Source organism: Acanthopagrus latus, chromosome 8 (genome assembly GCF_904848185.1).
Source record: "Acanthopagrus latus isolate v.2019 chromosome 8, fAcaLat1.1, whole genome shotgun sequence".
Taxonomy (NCBI): Eukaryota; Metazoa; Chordata; class Actinopteri; order Spariformes; family Sparidae; genus Acanthopagrus; species Acanthopagrus latus.
Genome location: NC_051046.1, coordinates 21942282 through 21964980, shown reverse-complemented (window position 1 = coordinate 21964980; position 22699 = coordinate 21942282). Strand labels below are relative to the sequence as shown.

The 22699-nt window shown below is 42.8% G+C and overlaps 1 protein-coding gene across 1 annotated transcript in view; it reads right to left on the bottom strand.

The window, feature by feature from the left end:
• tmtc2b (transmembrane O-mannosyltransferase targeting cadherins 2b) overlaps nt 1–22699 on the bottom strand; it is a 102547-nt gene that overhangs the window by 10035 nt on the left and 69813 nt on the right. Inside the window, exons 4-10 of the mRNA XM_037108227.1 lie at nt 22039–22153; nt 21423–21508; nt 19457–19641; nt 17938–18016; nt 14825–14946; nt 7531–7612; nt 5188–5302 (exon numbers count right to left, since the gene is read on the bottom strand). Of these exons, the coding sequence (XP_036964122.1) occupies nt 5188–5302; nt 7531–7612; nt 14825–14946; nt 17938–18016; nt 19457–19641; nt 21423–21508; nt 22039–22153 (784 nt within the window). The remainder of the gene's footprint in view (nt 1–5187; nt 5303–7530; nt 7613–14824; nt 14947–17937; nt 18017–19456; nt 19642–21422; nt 21509–22038; nt 22154–22699) is intronic.

Here is a 22699-nt window from a genome sequence, read left to right as displayed (position 1 = left end):
AAGAAAAAGAAAAAAGACTGCAGTCAAGTCAGGAATGTCCTATATTATGCTTCTTATCTTCTTTCATAACTCCCCGCTCTGCCTAATGTTATACACAAACCTATGGCTCCTCTGTTACAAGAGACTTCCTGTTATTAATACACCGGTATCTGAAAAATCACCTTTATGGTCCACAGCTGCATGCTATTCACTGATGGTAACAATCTCATTGCAAACAATTTAACTTTGACGAAGTCAAGGACAGAGTCAACGACGGCTGGCTGTGGCGCCCCTTAAGTCGTAATGATCAAAGGCAGCGAGGCCGTTGGAACCAAAGTTTCATTTAGGCTGTCGCAGTCTATTAAGGGATCATCATCCATATAGTTCCAGATAAAAGGCAAACCTTTTATTTACGGATTACTGAGTCAGTGGTCTAAGTAAACAAATAGTATTTATATTTGAAAGACGCTGTCTTGTGTGTTCTAATATTGTAAACTAGTCTACAATGATGAATAGGTAGGCAATAAATGATTTTCGGTTTCATATACCGTGGTGAAACTTCAAATGCAAATGCATGGCCAGTTTTTTTTTCCAATTTATATTTTTAATGTAATACCACATGCACAGAAGTAAAGACTTTGTAAGTCAACTGATGTTTATAAAAATGAAAAATTTAAACTAATTACTACAAAGGAAAGGCACTGGATATTTAAACACAAGTATTCAGCATGTTTTTGACTTTGAGTTCACGGGTATTGGAAAAAGTAAGAGAAAAATAAGACTAAGGATCAATACCAATCCCAAATTTTACCCCTAATCGTCCCTAGAGTTACAAGGGGTACTGGTTGAAATAACCCTCTATGAAATGGGACCATCTCTCATACTTCATCAGTAGCGGTCAATGGCATTTAGGTGAACAACAGACGTTTCCATTATGCTGTCTCCAGCTGAGGGGATTTCTCCTGCATAACTGTGGCAATCCTGGTATTATCACAATGTCATTTGCCATTTATCTGATGGAGATAGAAAGGGTTTCTTCGTTCGAAACAGCATGCCATCCATTAAATCATCAACTAAAAAAAGATTACTGCTCCATTAGCAATCCGTGTTCCTACCCTGTTAGTCTGCAATGATATTATAGCTGCAGTACCGAGCACAACAACTTTGCTGTTGCACACTGATGTTTAGCAGGTATAATTTTAGGTACTTAATAAAGTTACTTAAGTATGTTACTATGCGAACATTAGTTATCAGCACTAAACACTAAGTACAGATGGAATGTCAGCAGTTTTCAAGTTCCTAAATGAAAGTATTGGACAACTTACAACAACTTTTGAACTTATACAGGAAGTAGGAGCATAAATAGGTCACATGATGATAATTGTTGAGACATTTTTGACATGACACAAATGTTCTGTTCACGATGGCACTAGACCCATGGTTCTCAAAATGGGGCACAGGGAATGCCGAATGGGCCCATTGGGATTGTTCCAGGCCCAGAATCATTTATTTTCACTATAATTCCAACCAAAAGAAACTTTATGACAGAATGTAGAGCTCTTTTGGTCATGGGTTTCATACACTCAGATCGGGGAGACTGCAACAAAATCTTACAAAATAGGTTTCCATGGTCTAATTATGGGTACTTCAGATGAATACTCAGGATCAGAAGGATTCATCCTCTGGGACCCATGAATACTTGTACAAAACTTAATGGTAATCTTACAGATTGTTGGCTGACCAACCGAGTCATGTTAACATGACTATAAAACAACATTTTGATCTTTAAAAATCCTTTAAAAAGACCGGAGTTATCCACTTACATACTTGACTTATAGAGAGTGCCACTGCTGTTTATTTTCTTTTAGTACTTTATTTTTCCAGCCATGTTCCAAAGAAGCATTTTACATTCCAGAGGCAATCCAGACACCGACTTTAGTTGCTGAATTTGTCCTGAGATTATAAATGCGGGTTTCACGTCCAACCACAACCATATGTTTGTTTGCCAGCATAATATTTAGAAAGCACAACCTTATGAGCAAAAAAAAAATTAAAAATAAAAAAGAAGCACAAATCTAATTCTATAATATCATTATCACGTTTATAAACACATTATCAGAGGAGAACTGGACAGCTGCCACGCCATGGCCAAAGGAGCAGGGAGACCTCCAGGGGCTGTCTGCCTGCGGGTTCTGAGAGCGCAGAAGACAATAGAGGCCAAGAATGTAAAACCACTGCCTGGGTTTAAACCCGAGGAAGAGTCAGTGTGAGGCTACAAGAGCTCAGGGACAAAGAGAGCGGGAGGGATGGGAAAGTGGAGGAGAAATGAATTTAAAAAATCCCCTGAGGTAAAAAAAAAAAAAAAAAAGATTCTTGACCATATTTCAAACCAGAAACTCCACCGCTGATCTTTGTACGCTGACATCTTGTTGTTTCGAAGATGGTTTATTAACCCCAGACATGCACAAATCACAGCACTGACAGTATTGCTCATAAGCGTGACACTGTTGGATACTAATGACTGAATGAACAAATTGCATTTTCAACAACAGCCAGATATCCGTGCTTAAACCGCAGCCGTCCCATCTGTCTGGAGCACGGAATTACAAAACCCTCTCTGTTAGAATGCTACACTGAACACAGACAGCTTCCCTAAGGCTAGTGCTGAATATGGAGTACACCTAATGTAACTTGCTACCATCTCCTTTTATTACCATTATAAGGTTATAAATTTAATCTAATTTATACACTTGGAAATTGGAAAGGACAAATACGCACAAATTGGCATATCTAACATCATGACATGCCAGTAATAGAAAAAGTATGGTGTATTATATTATTAAATACGACACATGGTTTGGATCGAAATCCAGGAGGTGAACTAAACGTGCATTATCTGCTCGAGTGTGTTTTTTCAGCGGTTTGTTTTCCCCTGACGTCTGTGAATACCTACAGATTTAACGTTGCTGTATGATGTCACAGTTTTCACTTTCGCCGAGTTGTGACACGTTACAGGCAAGTACACGCGCAATCCCATTGGCCTCAGCGTTCACAAACCTCTGCTGTCTTATATTCATACTATTAACCAGTTAAGTGGAGAAAAAAAAGAAAGAAAAAAGGAAATGTTCAAAGGAGGCAGAAGGAAATTATTAGTGTAGAAGCTAAATGGTTGAAAACCAAGCGCTCAAGAGAGTAATAAAAGACATTTGCACATCTGAGAGCCTCTGCCCCTCCTTTTAATCTCTTCCGTTCCTCCGTGTAGATTCACTTGTGTCCCCTCCAGCCGAGGGCCTTTCCACGTCTGCGTCCAAGACAAACACATAAAGACGTTGAGCTGTGGAGGAGTGAGACCCCATGCCAAGCAGGCGGAGAAAAGTTCAGCCCCAGCGCTGCTTGAAGCTCTCTTTAGCTGCCAGGGGTCTGGACCCTGGAAGAGGCCCTCAGTACTGAAAGCTGTTGGTGGTGAAGATCCTGCGCGATTAGAATGGTGGGGGAAGAGCTATGCATAAAGCAGCTGGGTAAAAATCTTATAGTTGCGTAGCAATGCTGTACCCTTCTGGTAAAAGCAGCAGCTGCTTATTGGACTCTGGTGACTTAAAACAAAAGCAAATAGTCTTAAAGGGTTAGGTTTGAAGGAAGGGAGGAGATTTATACCACTCCCTTGTTAAATATGAAGCTACAGCCTTTAGCCGGTTAGCATGGCTCAACAAAAACTGGTGAACAGCTAATTAAATTCTGATAAATACTGTGTATATCTCATGGTAAATCAGCTAAACTGATTGTATCTGAATATTAACAGATTTAATTAAGGTCCTTCTGCAGTGGTGGCATTGCAGCCATGTGATCAAAAGCTTGTTGGCACCAAGTTGGCAATATTGTCACAGCCAGAAACCGTTTTCGCGTCTGTGCTGGCTAGCTGTTTCTGCCTGCCTCCAGTATTTGAGCTATCTATGCTAACCAACTGCTGGCTGTGGCTTCATTAAAAATACAGTCGCTTTTCTCACCTAAGCCAAGGCATGAAAGATGAAAGACGTGAGCTAAGCTTAACTAAGCTCATTAAGCTAGTTAAAGGTGCAATATGCAAGAATTTTATCCAGAATTGTTTTCAAATTCCCAACATAATATGAACAAATAACCGTTCTGATGTAATGTTGTGGCCACTTCCAGCCCAAAGCTAATGTTCTCGCGTTGTAAACTACACCAACATACTCTCAGTGCTCCAGGCTCCCACACCAGAACACCAGCTGCTAACAGAGCTCACAGCAGTTGGCGGTAACTCTGTCGATATGCTGCCCCCTGTCTGCTGTGAGTATGAACTGAAGAGGTGGCCAGTTCTTACTTAGCGCACCCATAATGTTACAGCTCAGCAGAGGATGGCGACATTCATGTTTACGTCTGTTTGGTGGAAAGCAGGAGCCTCTCATCAGCGAGTAGACGCAAGCTGCTTCAGAAAACTCCGCAGCTCACACCAAAACAACCTTGACGGTTAAACAGCACTTCTGGCAAGAGGAAAAATAAATATATTTGATTTTAGGGTGAGCTGTCCCTTTTAAAGATAACCATTTCCTTTCAGGCAGCTGTAATTTAAAATGATGATGTGTTTAAAGAAGGAAATCGCCACACTGGGTCATCCTACATAATTGTGTAGGTTTATTAAGCGAGTGGGGCGGCACACTGTCAGTTGTCACTTGGCTGTGTTTACAAAATTTCCACTCGTGGCGTGCGTTCAGAGGGACAACAGCTTGTGGGCTGCAAAGGCTCATCATCAGCTGAACCGAGCGCTGATTTGGAAGCAGACTCTTCAAGTGAGAGCCAGGGCCAGCAGAGAGAGAGAGAGAGAGAGAGTGAGACGGAGGTAAAGAGAGAGCGAGGGAGAGCATATGAAGATACATAGCTGCACAGCACGCTAAGACAAACCAGCAGCTCTCTGGCTGGCACTGTGGCGAGAGAAGAGGATTACAGAGTACAGCCAAGTAAATCACACTGGCTGAGGAATAATGTAAGCCCCTGGATAAACCATGCAGACAGAAGACCTCCCTCTCTCATATACAGCCTTTCCACTCAGCCCTGGAAAACTGCGGCCCACCCATCTCAGCTACAAGGACTGAGATACATCCACTGTCTCTGTGTACGTGTTGGGGCTGTGGAAATCACAAATTTAAAAAAAAAAAGAAAAGAAAAAAGAAGACGTTCTAATCAGACACTCACCTTAGCATGTGGGCTGCGCTGAAGACCACATCAAACTCCCCGCTGTCGAGACGCGCAGCCTTCTCTGCCATCTCCGCCGCCTCCAGCAGCCGCGACTCTTCCAACAAAAACTGACCTGAGGGCCGGGAGAGAAGAGCGCTGCTGTTAAAACGCTGAGGGATCCCCGCAGGCGCACAGAGGGATATGCAGCCTGCAAGTGTTGAATTTGGCCCTGACAGACAGACAGCCTGCTCTGCCCCTGAAAACATACACTGAAAAACCAGATATGAGTGTAAAATACCATCATTCCTTGGCCATCTCTCAGACCCATTTGTTCACATTAGCCGACCTTGTTAGATCGGTTTCTTTAAAATGGAACTGTGTCTCGCCTGAGCTTTGTGTCTTATTGCGGGTGTGGCTTCGTTGGAAGTCAGCCTCCGCGGACCTGAACGAGACAGGGTAGTGGTAGCTTGACAAGGCCATGAACTGAGGGTGGACCCCTCGGTATGGGTTAGGTTTAAAGTGGAATTAATACCCTGTTGACTTTGGTTAGCCCCACTACTGGACCAGGATGCTAACCCACTATGTGAACCTAAGCATATTTTCCTTAATAACTGTGGAAGAAGCTGGCGCTGTGAATACAAGCCTGAGGTGAGAGACGGAGGTAAAGTGAGACCTCAGAGCATGACTGAGAATAAAATAAAAATAGCTGCAGGTTACGAACGCCTCTGCAGTTACAGAGGGAATCATGATTTATCAAATCTGTGAGTCATAAAGGAAAGACAGTACCATCAATAAATGCTAGTGCCCTGTTATGTTTTTCAATATTTTATAAAGGTGCTCTGTGTATACAGACTTTGATGATGTAATTCATAATGTGAGAGTGAGAGTTTTTAGGGAATATTGCAAGATTTAGCTCTGAACACAGAACATGTCCAGCTCCAGGACAGTGGGACACCCACTGGGGTTTGTCACCTTTGTTAAATTGAAATTATGAATTTCCAGCAGTTTACAACACAAATATGTGTATTTGCTTTTGATGGTAAACTGTTAACATATGACACTGTAAACTACTACCATCTCGGTAGTTTATTTGGCTGTAGTTCACATATTGACACAATTCTGATTTCAACGTAACATCTTCCCAATCAAATATGGATTTTTAAAAAGAGATGTGTTTGGGAGTGTTACTGCATTATGTGAAAAAGTAGTATGAAGCCTTTTGTGGCTCCAGAGGAAACTGCATCAAATCTAATAAATTGCCCCTAGTCATATCACTTAGTTGCTACGCTGCATTGTGGGTAATGTAGGCACCAGCTTTTGAAAAATAGTCCACTGCTTTGCATAGCACTCCAATAACATTGCTGACTCATTATGGACTTCTTCAAAACAAATGATTACAATTGATACAGCAGGACCAGAGATATTACCTTTACTCCCCACACAGGTTCTTCTTCCTTATTCACAACCTGGTACCTACATCACCCACAATGCAATGGTGCTAATCTAACCCTAACTCAATTTTAACCCTTTTCTGAGCGTGTTCTTACTTTCAGACAAATTGACTAGTGTTCATTTAAATTTCAGTCTGAGTGGCAGCGAAATTAGTGGTTCACAACATAAATATAAACAGAAGAGGTGAATTGTTTGTGTGTGAGCCAATGAGAAATCAGAGTTTGCTAAATGTGTACGCTTCATCATCAATAATTGGCCAATTGCACTGATGAATCCCGTGCTTTGCCTTGGCAATGACTGGATCAATACAGCTTATCTGACCTTAAACACAGTTATTAACCTTTAAAAGCGACAACTCAGACAAACGCTGCCTCAAAAACTCACCATTAACCTGGTGAAGTGATGTCTTCAAATGTCAAATACAAGCTGGTGCGATGGTAGGGGCGAGTTGAGCTGACACATCGGTTCATTATAAAATGCTGCTTCTGACAGAAGTGGCTTTAAAGGATTTTTGAAGGAAGTAAGTTGCTTGTCAGCTTATTCAAACTCAGTTCTGCTATGACAGTAATTACATCTAGGAAGTGACGCGGCAACCTCAAGTCATGTTGAGTTGCATGGAAAATAATGTAAGAGGAGAGACGCTGGAATCGTCACGTTGCATATTTCCACCAAATTAAAGAGAACAATCTGAGGAAACCATCCTCTCTTCTTGCGATCCTCCACTAACCACGTACGAACTGACACCGCGGCTGATTAGAGGAAGGGATGGCAAAGAGGTCAGCCAGCCCTGCTGTCCGAGCAACCTGCCAAGGTGTGCTAGTTCCTGCTTTTGTGTACTCATTCAGTTGCCAAATTCAATATCAGAGGCTGTAGGATGAAAGTTAGGACATATCACAAGTCTATGCTTACCATAATGCATGTAACAGTTTCCCTTTGTGGGATCGAGCTGGATGGCCTTCAGGAAGTACCTCTCCGCTTCTGTTTTCTGCCCCTGAGGAAAGACAGATTAAACACAGTGTCATTATTGTTTCAACTGCTCCTCAAAACTACTCATTATAAAAACACAGCGCTCGGCTCGAGGGGCCAAAATACCTCTGTGTGTACCTCACGTCCCTCTCCAAACCGCAGACCTACTTTAACAATAAATCTTAATAAATAGACATGAAACACATGCACCACCAGGGTTATTCTTTCAGGCTCATGTGTCGTCCTGTCAAAGGGCACATTGTCATGCTTGGCACGGCGGACGAGACGGGAGCAAAGGCTCATTCATTACGCACTTTTACAGTGCAAATAACACTTCCAGAGCATAACCGCAGATTGCCGGTGTGTGTGGCCCCACCGCTATGAAGCAAGACGGAGGGGAGTGGAGGCGATCGGAGCGGGAGGGTGGAAAGGAGCGAAGAGGAAAGAGAAATGGTGAGCTTGATCATACATCAATAGGAATCTTTGTCATCATGTAGGTGCACACAGGTGCACACACACACACACACACACACTGATGCTGTGATCTGTGTGGGCGACGTTGTTCCAGCCTTTAGCGAGATGAAAGAATCCATAACGGGAGGGTGAGCATGCCATGATGAGGGAAACACATCACTGAAGCCCTGTGGACCTAAAGAGCTCCCTCAGGTCCTTTACACTGTGACATGCAACCAATCACAGCTCAAACAGAACAGAGCAGCTGGCCAATAGAAGTGCCAGCTGGGACTCTGACACATCCCTGCTCTCAGTTGGGCACCAGATGTCATCTGATCAACAATTAACAATGTGCACTCATCTATAAAGGCTGATGTTTTAGCATTAGCAATGCAACCATTAGTTTGCATTTCATTAAAATGTAATGCTTTAGCTTGAATAATTACATATATTGTTCAGCTGGACTACTACCAAGAGGATAATGTACTTAAACTCAGTGCAAAAACACAGCAGTACTTCAGTTTAGTCAAACAGCGGAATGGGCTCTGATCCAGTCACAGGGTAGCATTAACGACTGTATACTTAGTCAAGCATATACGCTTCCAGGGAGCTGTGGATTCAATAAATACATAATTTTCTGATGTAAATACCTAAGTAGGGTTCTCCTTGATGCTGTGGAAAAATCAAGCCGGCAATAAGCACATGTTTAATATAGTCGATAGTGTCCAAGTAGTGATCACAGTTCTTGTCTAAGAAGCATGATCTCTGTATATTTTTATACTCGTATGGACAGATGTAGGAATGTGTACGTTCGAGGGCCAGCTGGTTTTGTCATAACAGAGGCCTGCGTCTGTTTGTTAGGCCTCAGAATTAAGTTTTCACTCAGTTAAATGAGCTGCAGTTGTGAGCGGATGGAAGATTCGGATTATGACACGTCTAAGTACACGAGTGGATGCCATGCCTGGAGTGAGTTTCTCATTATTCGTCGTAAAGGAAATGTTATTGCAGTTCTTATTAATCCCTCCGGAGGCAATTTGTTACACTTGTTATATTACTTCACCACTGAACCCCTTAAACTGCTAACTGTCTTCTCTTTCATCTACACATTTCTAGATTATAACTCATTTGGCTCACCTGTACTGTCTCTATGAATAACCATGAAACACAACCAGCACTGGTGCTCAAGTTCCTTGTTTCAGTTTTCTCTTTTTAACAACAATTTGAACAACCCAAACACTTTATTGAATATTTTCTTTGTCCAAGAAGCTCTGCTGCCTAACCTTTGCTCTGCACAGATCAGGTTTGGTTACTGTCAAATGCAATTGAATTTTCTCTCCTTCTCTCTCCGACTGTGCCAAACCTCTCCGTCCAAATGTGTTGTGTGTTGCAACAAGATATGCATTTGCCAAGTGCAAAGACGGAAAAAAAAGAGTATGGCCAAATGTGTTGGCACGCCTGGCCAACTATAGCAAAGAGTCAGCGCCGAAAGGATGAGATGAAGCAGTGTGATCTCCAGTTCGGTCTCTTATTTGGCATGCTAAAATGTGCTAATTAGCACAAAACATAAAGTACCACAAAAGCTGAAGTCATGTCAGGTTAGGAGTGGTCATACCAATATTACATTTTTATGATGATATGTGAATAGGCTAGACATGAACACAGATATAGAAGTGTGAGCTTTTTCTGGCATTACGGGAAATCAGTGTCATTTTTCTGAATTTAACAGACAGCTCACCTTCTACAAATACTTGCCTTTCCCCTCTTAGACATAAAGATTTCTAATTATTTATCAAAAATAAATATAATTGGGTTAATATTTTGTTAAAGTACCAATGGTCATCCCTACAATGTTGTTGCATTGATATGAAGGTTTTCGGTCAGAAATATTGTTATGAACAAGTGTTTGTCACCCAGTTCTATAACACTTGCTTTCGTGGATACTGTGAAACATTAGGATATATTAAGTTATGCATCGTGGAATTCAATATAGCTGAAAAATATTACAGTATTATTTTAAGGCCACATCGCCATGGCCTTTAACATGTATTTGGTTGTTAAACAGAAGTATCGTAAAACCAATATTTTGACCTGACACTTCAGATAAAACCGCTTTTTAAAAAAAAACAAAAAAAAACAAAACAAAACACCCATTTGCCATTATCCTGGCATGTTTACCTGTTTTAATGCTGCCCTGGATATTTCCTCCCAAAGTGTATCCTAAATATAATATCTACGCTGTGTGACAAGACTGCTAATGGAAGACACTCAGGCGAGGATCAGTGGAACCCACAGCCAGCTTGCTCGTTGTCACTTTCCATATTTCCTGACACGAACGCTCCTCCGATGCTGAACTAGAAGCACCTTGAGGCCCCCCAGTTTAGGGGAGGGGGTACAGGAAGTCAATAACAAAATGCCAGACACCCTCCAAACCGAACTTTCCATCAAATATATCCACTTCTAATTCTAGTCTCAGTGTGTGTCAGTGTCTGTCTTGACACACACATGCTGGGGCTTGCTGTGCGCCTCACACATTAAAATCTCCTGATATCGTCAGATGAACTGCAGATGTAGCTCTGGCTCCGCGGACGGCGGAGTGATTATGAATAAAGCCTGAACTGCATTAGCCGAGGAAGTGACAAGCCTGTGACTGAATCCAATACTGCAAGCGTCAAGGAAGCTGCGTCCATCCCTGACCTGGTCTGTGTACAGAGAACTCTAAATTCATCCTGTTTCCTGGGGTGTCGGCGGAGGTGTGGAGGGGTCAGGGCAGCGGGAGGCCGATACTGATATGTGTGATTAACTCTGCCTTCCCCCCGATTTTTTTTTTGTCCTCCCTTCAGCCTCGAATCATAGCAGCTCTTAGCTCCGTGTGCGTCGGCAACCGGCTCAGCTCCACCGTCCTGCTCGTCACCCTTCCCTGACCCTGCCGTCAAGCCTTATCTCGCAGTCTTTCTGCCTCTCCCGCAGGGATCTGAACCTCGAAACCCCCTGACAGTATCTGAAGCGTCTTCATCACTCACAGCGCTGCCACAGGGAGCGTGGAGAGGTAGGGGATGAAAGAGGCGAGGGGGTGGTGTGCAGTAAACTTCAGCCGCTGGTTTTGATCACGCTTAAACGCTGTTGTCATCAGGCACAGAGGCCATCGCCACAATAGTAAGAGCACACGAGACTCTAAGTCATGGGTACAAACTTTCCAACACTTCAGTTTTAAAAATTATTCTTCTCTTGTCTTTCTAAGCCCTCTAAACCTGTCCAAACAACTTCTCTGATGACATTATTTGCCCTCACGGGATTACGGAGGCTCAGAGCCCCTCCGCCATCTATCATAGTCAGAGATCTCCAGATATTCATCCCTGCAGGTTTGAGCTCCGCTTCCCTCCAAAATCAATAACAGTGTCGTAAATAAAATGAGTTTCTCTTCACGGCCCACTGAATTCATCCCTGAATCCACTTCACCAAGTCTTAACACTCTCCTCTAAAGAAACAGTGTTGCTCCCCGAGACCGTCCCCGCCGAACCGAGGTTGCTCTCGGATCATTTTTGATGCCCGGTGGCTTTTGTACAGAAGAGGAATTCATGTCAGCTTAACAAGCAACTTTTATCAGTGTTGTCAGCCGGACAATTCTTTAAGCTGACCATCAGTCTGACCGCGGATGGGAAAATCAATACGGTTTGGTGCTGGGGCTCAATTTAATTTAGACTCACAATGATTTACAAGCGTGAGACTGCTTCACTGAGTATATACTAATGGCATTATCGAGCCAAAAACACTTGACACCTATTAGTACGAATGAATGTGCTTTCAGTTTAACGGAAAAGTTTGATATGTCACCTCACTGGAGAGAGTTAAATGAGATCATCCATACTGCTCTCGTGTCTGCGCGGTAAATATGAGGCTACCATCAGCACGAGGCCAACCGTAACGTGTCCTTTTTACACTTCCCCATTACGGACAGTGCCAAGGCTAGCTGTGTGCAATGTTCAATGAGCTAAGTGTAAACCAGCTGCCAGGGATAGCTTCATATTTGCCACACAGAAAAAAAAGTCACTGTGCTTATTTCCCAAACTGTCAGGGCCAATGTGTTGATGATCTTTGGATACAAATCTGGTTGGATACGCTGGTAACCTAACCCTAACCCAGCAAGTTTTGGTTAATGGGGTGCCAATATAATTCTTTCACACTTATCAATTATGAACACACAATCGAAGAATTTGGAAAGGCTGTGAATGAAAAGAGCTTGAAAAAGACTCTGTTTCCACAGAGGAAATGAAAAGGGACAGGGCTGGGAAGACTTTCTGTGGAAATCCAGATCCCCCTGCTCCGGGCTTTTAAACACATTTTCTTCCTTTCATTAAGACCCAGGCTGTGAGGGAGAGAGGGGTGTCGGCAGAACGCTCCCTCCCTTCTCCTGACCTTCTGTGCAACCCTTCCTCTAATTTGTTTATTTTCCTTCCGACAGTCCCTTTCAGCTCTGACTGCTCCCCTCGCTCAGCTCTACTCCAAATCGCGACTATCTAGCTGCGATCTGTAACCGTGTGACCCGACCGCATGACCACCTTCTCGTAAACTCGGGGACACTGGAAACTTCTCCTGCCCCTGAGACCTTCCCCTCAGACGGCAGTTTCTTTGGTTTTTTGAAACACAATTCAGCTGTGTGACCCTAAGAGGATTTTTATCTCTGCTGTCCTGGAAAACGCTGGGAGTAGTGATAGATTTCCTTTGTTTACGATTTCAATTCTGTATTTTGCAGAGCAACGTTGAAGACCTTGCCAAATATCCAACGCGGTTTCGCAGTTGATTTAAAGCTGTGAACGCAGGACAAGCCAGCGCACGATTTTTTAATCAAGAAGCCCCCCCATTGCCATGAGAGACGGGCACATCTTGAGAAATGTGACCACCTGCTCTTGCTGCTCACTCGCTCTCTTCCAATCCTTTCTCCCTCTCTCACCTACACACTTATTGATTGACTGCAGAGACTGCAGGACATCACGACCACCAGTGAATAGCTGGAGAGAACAGATGAAAAGCCGGCAGAGATGAAAGAGATTGCAATGAAAAGAGAAGCGAAAAAGAACACGGAGAGTGCTCGCGGAGAATGGGAATGGTTCAGGGAAGGAAGAAGGTGGACGACGTGAGATCAGGCACGGAGAAGGCAGCCGGGCAGACTTCAGACCTGAAAGACACGTTCAATCTACCTACACATCCATGTATGAGAAAAGCTGTATTCATCTGTTAATGGGAGTAGGTTTTAAAATAATAATCGAGCGTTGGATTTCACGTGTTGGGCTACATCAGGCTTTAGTTATATCCCCTGCAGAGACTGTGTTCACATTGTTTCATTTATTCTGTGAAGGACACACACACAAGCAGCCTGCTTCACACTGAGCGACTGAGGGTCTGCAGTGTAATAATCACTCAGATTTGTTTGTTTGCGAAAAGGAGACAGCGACTGAGAGTCTGTCTTTAAAATCCTTAATGTTGCCTTCAGGCTCAGCAAACTCCACCAGCAAATAAACAAACCCGTCCCCAGGAGATTATAGTTTTATATTACTGGACAGTTTTCATAATTACGTTGCGGTGAAACAATTACAAAGTGCAGGACTGTCACACCAGAATCCAGGGTTTCAATCCAGACCTCCTGTCTGTGGTTAGGTTAAGGCACCAAAACTTTGGGTAGGGTTAGGAAAAGATCATAATTTCAGTTTTATGTTTATAACTAACCATAATTGTTAAGACACATTGTTTTTTTCCTTCATCATAACAGAGTATGAGCACTCTCTAACTTTATATCATAGAAAGGTAACAAGGTCTGTCGTGAGACCTGTCATTAAACTCTGACCAATGCAAGTAGAAGAGTAAGTCTTGAAGCAGGGCTGAGGGCTGTTTTGAGCGAACACTTCACTGCTACGTTTAGCGTCAACATTTTTGTGACTTTCAGGTATATGAATTAACAGAATTTACTCATGTTGATAGAAAAAAAAAACCATGATTTGGTAAACGTTACCTTTCCCTCAAAACACACTTGCTATTACAATTTAGTTTTGAAATGTAATTTCTAGGAGACAGGGATGATCCTAAACATGTAGGGGAAGACATAAGCAGCCAATCACCGTTCGTGTGGTCCCCATGTGTCATCTCAGTCACCTGATCACACTCAAATAGAGGGCAGCATATCAGGAGAGTAACCACTAGCTGCTGCCAGGCTAACTGTAGCTGCCATTAGCCAGTTTGCTCAGTTAGCTGTTCAGACAGCAGTCAAGACTGGGAGTTCAGAGAACCGGGAGTGTTGGTGTTTACACTGCTAGCACAGCACCGGGGGTAGCTGCTTAGCATGCTGACTTCAGTAGATATCTCACAAACGTAATTTCTTCACTGTTTGTTGACATTTTGAACTGTTCTAATGTTTTCAACTAAAATTCTTATATATCATGCTTTCTATGCAGATGTACTGTATAAATTCAGTTTATGAAACTCATAGGTAAAGCTACAGCTCAGTGGTTAATTACATTAGTATGTGAACTTACTATGGCCTGCAAGTCACCTGCAAAGATTGTCATTACGTTTGCTCACACTAGCCACTTAAAGCTAATGGACATACCAGACCAAGAAAGGCTGCAACGGCAGAACCAAAGAGAGCAGTGAAATAAAAAAAACAAACAAAGAAATGTGTTCCTCAGGAATTTAACTTTTCATTTGTAAAAGATTAAAACAATGCTTGGTTTCTTTCTAAAGTACCACATTCTCACCTCAAAGGAAGGGTGACACAAAATAACCTCAATCTTACCGTCATAGCCAGGAGTTTGCCGTACGTGAGGTGAGCAGGAATGTGGTCCGGCTTGGCTCTCAGGGACTCTCTGTACCAGTGTTCAGCTTCAGTCAGCTTGTTCAGTCTTATGTAGGCCTCTCCTGTGAGAGCAGAACGAGGGTCGAGTCAGGGGGGGTTAAGCTGTCAAAGGTTAAGACATCACACATCTTCCCATTGTTCAACTGAGGGTTTCCATGACAGTGAGATGGGACTTCAGTCCAGTGAGGCATGGAATCTGGCCATGGAATTATTACTTCATATATCTGACACTGGACTGAGAGAATGGAAACATTAAGAGCTCTACACTGATACTTCAGAAACAATAAGAGCTACTTTTGATGTCTTTCACAGCAGCAAACATGTGATACCGAATGGGTAATGGCGTTATATGACATTGGACGTATTTTCATTTTTTTTTTTTTAAAAGAAAATATTCTTCAGTTCTGAACGATAGGAGAGCATTACTGGGCCTCCCTGATCTGTCAGACATCACCTGACACCTCCTCCTCCGCCAGCCCTGACCCTCCGCCTGCTCACACCTGAACAAACAATAACTCCTCTTTCGTAGCCATCCGATAACACTTGTGTTATTGCAGGAATCTGACAGCATCAGCTGGTAATTGAACACGGTTAAAAATCAGCATTGTGACATTGTGAGGGGAGGAGAATGATTCTATCCACGCTGTTAAAAAGTCACTACAACCTCGGTCACATGGTTTTTATTTCAGATGACAGGTTGTTTAGGCTACGGTGGACTTAAACTTCAGGTCCCCGGGGATCAGGACTTCCTTGATCGGAAACCGTGATAAGCAGCAGGTGTCGCGCGTGTAATTGCAACTTTGGGACCCGTTTAATGATTTGAAAACATACTTTCTCGATAAAGCTGTGTAATGAACATACTTCTCAGCACACAGGCATGTAAAAGGCATCGCATTTAAGACGTAACTTCCTTTTATTTGTAAAAAAAATGTAAGAACCAGACTAAAGACTTTTCTCTTGAGGGGTAAAGTAGTACATGAGACTATATTTTCAAGATGATATTCATCAGTGCAGCCCTTATGTTTCAGATTTAAGTGCTGGAAATCCATGATAACGTAGCTACATAATGAAAATGATCCTTGTCAACAGCTCACATCAAATAGAGCAAAATAATGGATTACAGAATATCACATATCAGCCTCCCTACTGTTGCCATATAGAGACAGTTTTTAAACATTCCTTTACTACCATGGCCAGCTTCAATTTAAGTTTAATAAATCAGCTGGCTTTCAGAGATTTACCCCCAACCCAACGCGCTCAACTATTTAACAAAACATATGTTCAGGTCTGCTCTGACAGGACCTCTTCATTTGTTGATGGGTTTAAAAAGCAGCCAAAATACTCGTCTCGCCTTCCTGGCAGCAGACCGCCGCATGAGATTAGCGCAAACATCAGCTCGCAATAAGAAGTGACACCGAAAACCAGCTCCTCGGTGTGGAACATTCCTCGACCCACTAGAGAGTGTTGGAGCGGGACCAGCGGGGTGCAGATTACCACCCGGGTCTGCCTCTGATGAAAGCCGCTGCTCTTTGGCGTCTGACAAACAGCATGGAACTGGAAATACATATGAGCAGGTGTGCCAAATGTGCAAATCAGTCCAGCGAGGAAACAACGCTAAGCGGCAGAAATCATGGAACTCTGGATCGGTGCCGCCATTACAGACACAGAGCTGCTCCTCAACTGTGACCGGAGCTTTTATCAACATTTTGACATAATCTCAGTCAGCCTGTCAAATTGCATTATGCCAACACATGAGTAAACCTGTGGCACTACCTAGTCTGGATTACAGACATGTTTCCAGTGTGTGTGTGTGTGTGTGTGTTTGTGTGTGTGTGTGTGTGAATAAGAAGGAAGACAGAGAGAAAAAAAAAGGCAAAGAGAAAGCAGCTATAATGAGTCTGGAAACAGCTGTTCTACAGCTGTAGTCTAATAGGCTGGGTTGTTCTTGTAGTGAAAAGCAAATGAACTCCAATTAACATTGTTACTGTAAACCTTACAACCGTCCGGTCAAAGGCTGTAAACAGCGTTAATTCAGATTCCATTTTTTGTGGATATTAATGGATATATTACTTTTAGCTTGAAGCTGATTTCACACAATTTTCTGACAATAGTTTTTACTAAAACTATATATATATATATATATATATATATATATATATATATATATATATATATATATATATATATATATATATATTTCAGCCCTGGTTTAAGATAGACACTATTCCACAGAAAGCTAGAGTGAGCTCTATCTCATTTTCATCTTCACTTTCATTAATCGAGAGCTTACAGTAAGCCCCTGGAAATCTGAACCTGGGGTTAATATCTTCTGAAACCTCACAGGCGCGGCATCAGTGCGTTTACTGGAGGGGTGTATGTGTGATGGACAGTAGATGGCAGACGAAGTGCGAGCATGTTAACTTATTGCTGATGGCATCGTTCTCTTGTAAGGATAAAGAAAAATTATAAATTCTAAAATGCTTAAACCATTCGCCAAATATTCTTGAGAGGACTGCGCAATAAGGTGGGAAACACTGATACAATGTTTTACCTCCTACCACTTTTTTCAGGGAATTAAAAACTTAATTTTACATTTTACATTTTTTGATTATACCAAATGTTACCAAATGAAGTCTGTTTATGTGACTACGAATAATATCAAATTTTAATACATTACCTCAGCTGTGAACCTAATTTTGCTCGAGTCGCTGTCAGATAGATTTTGATCAGCAGTGGTGTTGGTTTAATAATGAAGACAACATCTCCCATGATGCCACGCTACTTTATAACACCATCAAACTCTGTGGTCGGCCTTTTTCTGGTATTGTTTTTAGGCAGAGACAGACAAAAAACACATACTGTGTGTTCAAGGTGCATGTCCAGAGGAAACACAAAGGTTTTATGTTTTGTGGGACCCAGAAAAAAAACAAAGAAATAGCTGCCAATTGTTGAAAAATTAGCCCAAAAATAACCTTTACACGTTCGTTCCACTGTCCGGTTCCACAAAGCAACAGATTTTATGCTTCAGGTCTTGAAACAAAAGCTGCTCTTACCCATCATGTTGTAGAGGCTCTGTGGTGCAAATTGTCTTGGCATTTTCTGTATTGCTTCTTTAAACACTGTGAGGGCCTCCTGTGAATGAAACAAATAAAAAAAAAGAGAAGGTGGGGGATGTTTGCATTAGAAAGTGGAGAGAAACTGGCGTTGGAGTAACTAGTCATTCCTCCCCTGCAGCCAGGGGCCCTGACACAGTGAATACACAGCGTGGAATTGGGGGTCGCTGGGAGGCTGGTTCATACAGAGTCTAAAGAGAAAGGGTCTATCCTCACTGTCACGGCTGTTTAGACGACTAGAGCGGTGTCACATATTGACTCTGGTATGTATAGAGTGGAGGTAGAGCGATTCACCTCGGAGTTTAAATGGTGGAGGGAGCTGGAACTACTTTATAGCCGAAAGGAAACGTCGCGGTTAGAGGTCGGAGGAAGTGGGACCGCTCGCTTTCTACTGCACGCCAACAATTTATAAAAGCCTTTATTGAATCTGCGGTACCACTGCTCCAGTCCTGATTGAATCAGCAGCATCAGTGCTTGTGTACAATATAAATGTGCAGCGCTGGAAAAACGTTATTTTAGCCGGCACTGTAGGTCTTCGGGGGGCATGAAAGAGAGCGAATTTGTTAGAGACAGCCTGAAGATTATCTGCACAAAACACTCAGTCCCCAGTGACACAGGCAATTCTGGAACATGTCCATACAAAGCGGAGCATTTTCTCAGTGTCCCCCAAAGGCTCCTCGGGCGACTGCGTGCATTTTATCTCAATTCACCACGGTTTTACATTTTCCAGCGTGTCCTGTATGAGAAGGAGCACTCTGTGAACTCTCTTGTTAGCAGTGGAGCTGTTTGATTGACACAGTGTGTCACAGATAGGTCGCAATATACACTCAGTGGACACATTATCTGCTGACTTATAAATTCAACAATATGTTCACTACTGAGTTCAAAGTTAAAGGTCAAGTTACAATTACCATCATTTATTAACGGTGCATTGACTATAAAATGTTACCAAAGGTGGTTTTGCACTCGACATTACATCGAGACGAGAGGTGTTTCTATTTGTTTACCTTCCCACAGTATTTACTGAATAATAGAAACACATACACTGTGCTGCATTTAATTTTACAACTGTGCTTAACAAAAGTGGCCACATACAGTGTGCAGTGTAGATTTGTGCATGTAAACTGTTTTACATTCAGTCCAGGTATTTCCTACTTCATACTTTGTATAAAGTATACATCATAATCATAGAGCTACAGTGCTTTGAGCGTCATTTTCAAATGCATTTTTTGACAACAACAAATTGGCTTTCTTATTACACTTTACTTGTACTAATCATAATGAATACGAGGTTCTCCATTCAAAGAGGCAAAGCTGTTCACATTGGGAGCTGGTGCAACTAAGCACTTACAGTAGCTACTGTAAGTCTGTTACACGCATTTCATTATGGTAAACTGATGCTTTTAATGACATTATATATGGTGGAATTATGTAAACCTAAGACTAATGGGGTCTTTACCTCCTGGTGTCCCTGCTCGTGGAGCAGCTTGCCCAGGTTGTACAAGCAGCTGGTGACGGAGCTCTTGTGGGCGTGGGGGTCCTTCAGGTTCTCGTCTGGGATATCAGCACAGGTCAGGAATGTGCGCTTGGACTCATCTAGACGACCCTGGTTCATCAGGATGATGCCCGTGTTCAAGTAGGCCGCTGGTGGGAAAGCAAAACATGTAAGTTCAGGGAGGATGTACGTGAGCTCAGGTCACTACAACCTGACTCAACATTCTACGACAGATCCGTTTGTGCCAACACCACTTGCTTGTTCCCCCACCCCATCCTCCCATCCTCCCTACTGTATGTGATGTTGATTTTATTGTTTTGCTGATTTGACTGAGGTTTAATATTCATGTATGTGTTTATTAAGGGAGGTTGGCTCTTTCAGCAGAACCTTGTCACTGCTTGGATTCTTTGAGTACTCCGGCGAAGACAAGAGAAATTAAACAGACACGTTTGTGTTTCTGCAGCTGGGGCTGTCCAAGTGCCGACCGTTTCCCCTTAGTGGTTGATTCCTTGACATGTTTCTCTCACCGGCCTGAAGCAACAGACATCCACGGTGCTAAAGAGATAAGTTACGATTTTTGCGTTACTGTATGTTCGACTGTTGCATGCTTCCCGGGAGGTATGCTTTGGCCTCCCGCTAAACTTTTTCTTGAGTGGCAAGAGAGACAGCATCAAATGATCAATTTGTAGGCGAGAGTAATTAGTCTCTGCGGACCTTCCTCTCTAAACAACTCCCTATCAAGTGTAGCTGTTGGAATACATTAACCTGATACAACAGATCAATCTGGAAGGCTCCTCTATAGGCCGCTGACGTATAATCAAGTCACTGGTGGGCAGCGTCTGATAATCGAACAGCCCTGTTTGTCCCTCAATATACATGTTATCTTCTCCTCTCTGTCCTTGGAATGTGTTATCTCAAAAGCTCACATTATTCTTATTCCACATTCTTAACACCTCATGGTCTTATCTGCCCTGCATGGTGTTGCACTTGTGGATCAATAGCTTCACTTTCGCACTTTCGAGAGCGGAAAAGATAAGAAAAAACCCACAAAACAGACGGACAAAAGCTCGTTTTTTTCTACTTCATCAGCCTTCTTGGGTAATTTTTTTCTATGTGCAGAAAAATGTGACGGAAATCAATGACACGTCAGCACAGACAGGATAGCTCTGCATATCAAATAAAACTGTGCTACAGTTTGCTCGGGTTGGCTCCCAATTAGGCAGTGAGTGATGGTGTAACCTTGAAAAAAGGCTTTAACTGTCACATCCTCGCTCTCCTTTCAACATGGCTTCTGCTTAAGGTAATTAATTAACCTTGTTATCGGCTGGAACAGAATGAATAATTGCACGCTGGATGGAAATTTTCACGTCTAACCGGGATCTTGATTAGGTCTATAATTAATCCGGGAAGAAAAAGGAGGGGACGTTTAAGATTCTCTGTTTATCTGTCATTGACTGACGCCAGGAACAATGGGGAGCTAATTTATTGCATGATCAGGTAAGATTGCGAGCTATTTGTACTAATCAGGAGAGTGAACCTGCTGAAGATGACAATGTATGGAATCTTTCTTTCTTCCAGCAAACGGAGGAGAGGAAGATTGAAGAGCAAGGTCTAAAAAAAACTGACACATAGAAGTGCATAGAAGGAGGGAAGGATGAAGTGAAACTCGAGTGTCAAGGCCTGAATTCATAATAAATGACATCATGCAGTTGCCTGATCTGTTGACGTGAATCGGCTCTGAAAGCCAAGTCAGACAGCTGTCTTGAATGCTGAATTCAGTCGTATACCCACTGCCCTTTGCCACCCATTACTCTCCCTTCACATAACCACAGCCTGTGTTCACTGTTGCCTGGACACAGCACAGCCACAACCACAAGAGCTGGAGATTGTCAATAAAAAAAAAGAAAAAAAAAAGAAGAGCTGTACTTACAAGCCAGAGTTGGCCGGCTCCCAATGGCCAGCTTATAGTAGTGGAGAGCCTCTGAGAACTTGTTGCTCTCCTGCAGCAGCAAACCACTGAAAGAGACAAAAGCAAAGACAGCGCAGACAGTTTAGGGCTTGAAAAACTCCAAAGAGGAGATGCCGAAAACTTAAAAAGCCTCTGTCAGGATCAGACAGGCAGCTGATTAAACTGAGGAGGGAGATTTAGATCTTAGCAAAACCGCAGACATTTGAGCACACTGCGAGTGTTGGCTGTGGATGTTTTTGCGTTTTCCCCCCTCAGGCTCAAACGGCATCATTAATAATCCTGTCAGACAGACAGCACTCGGGGGAATACAAGACAACAGGCACTTCCTCTGAGAGGGGAGCTCTGATCAATGGACGCACGCACGTAAGCGGAGAACTCGTTCATTTGTTCGCACACAGTCGTATGTCACTGGAACAGCCGTGAGTGGAGACACACTTAGAAGAGAGTCGAGCACAAAAGCCTCACAGGCACACACTCTGACACAGACGGATACTTAGCGACACAAAGGGAAGATGAGCATTAAGGGTGAAGGAAACGTGAACTATGACGTAAGAAATACGATAAAACACAAACTCACAGGTTATACAGCATGTCGGCCATGTTGCTGCGGTAATACAGGGCATTTCTGTACGCCTGTTCAGCCTCCTCCATCTTGCCCTGGCTCTTCAGGACATTTCCAAGGTTGCCCCATGCTGACAGATCACAAAAGAAAAAAAAGATTAATCGAACAGAAAAAAAGGAGGAAACTTTAATACAACTTTCATAGAAAGCTCTTTGATTGGCACAGCAGGAGAGGCCATTTCTGTGTCAAGTAATCATTCTCTTTTGTTATTCTGAGCCACTCGCTGACATGGGTTCAGTGATTTTTAATCTCTAAAGAAAATGCTGCTCTGCTGCAGCTGGTATACCAAGAGGACATTAAAAGTAAAGAGAGCTGACGCACCGGGGGAGGTTTGTGCCCTACGCACCACAGTGAATGAAAGGCGGACCACCGCAGAGCTATTGCACAGCTAATGGCAGTAGTGTTGAATGGCAGAGTGAAGTAATTGACAGGTGAAATAAGGTTTCTCAAAGCTTTTGCACATTTTGTGCAGAGACTGTGGAGAGTCAAACAAAAAGAGGTAGAGGGGCGTGATTGAATAGAAAGAAAATAATTGGATGTGAAACAGTAGCCCAGGTTGATTGATGTGTTTTTAAGGTTATTTTATGATAATCATTATTATTCCAGAATGAATTTC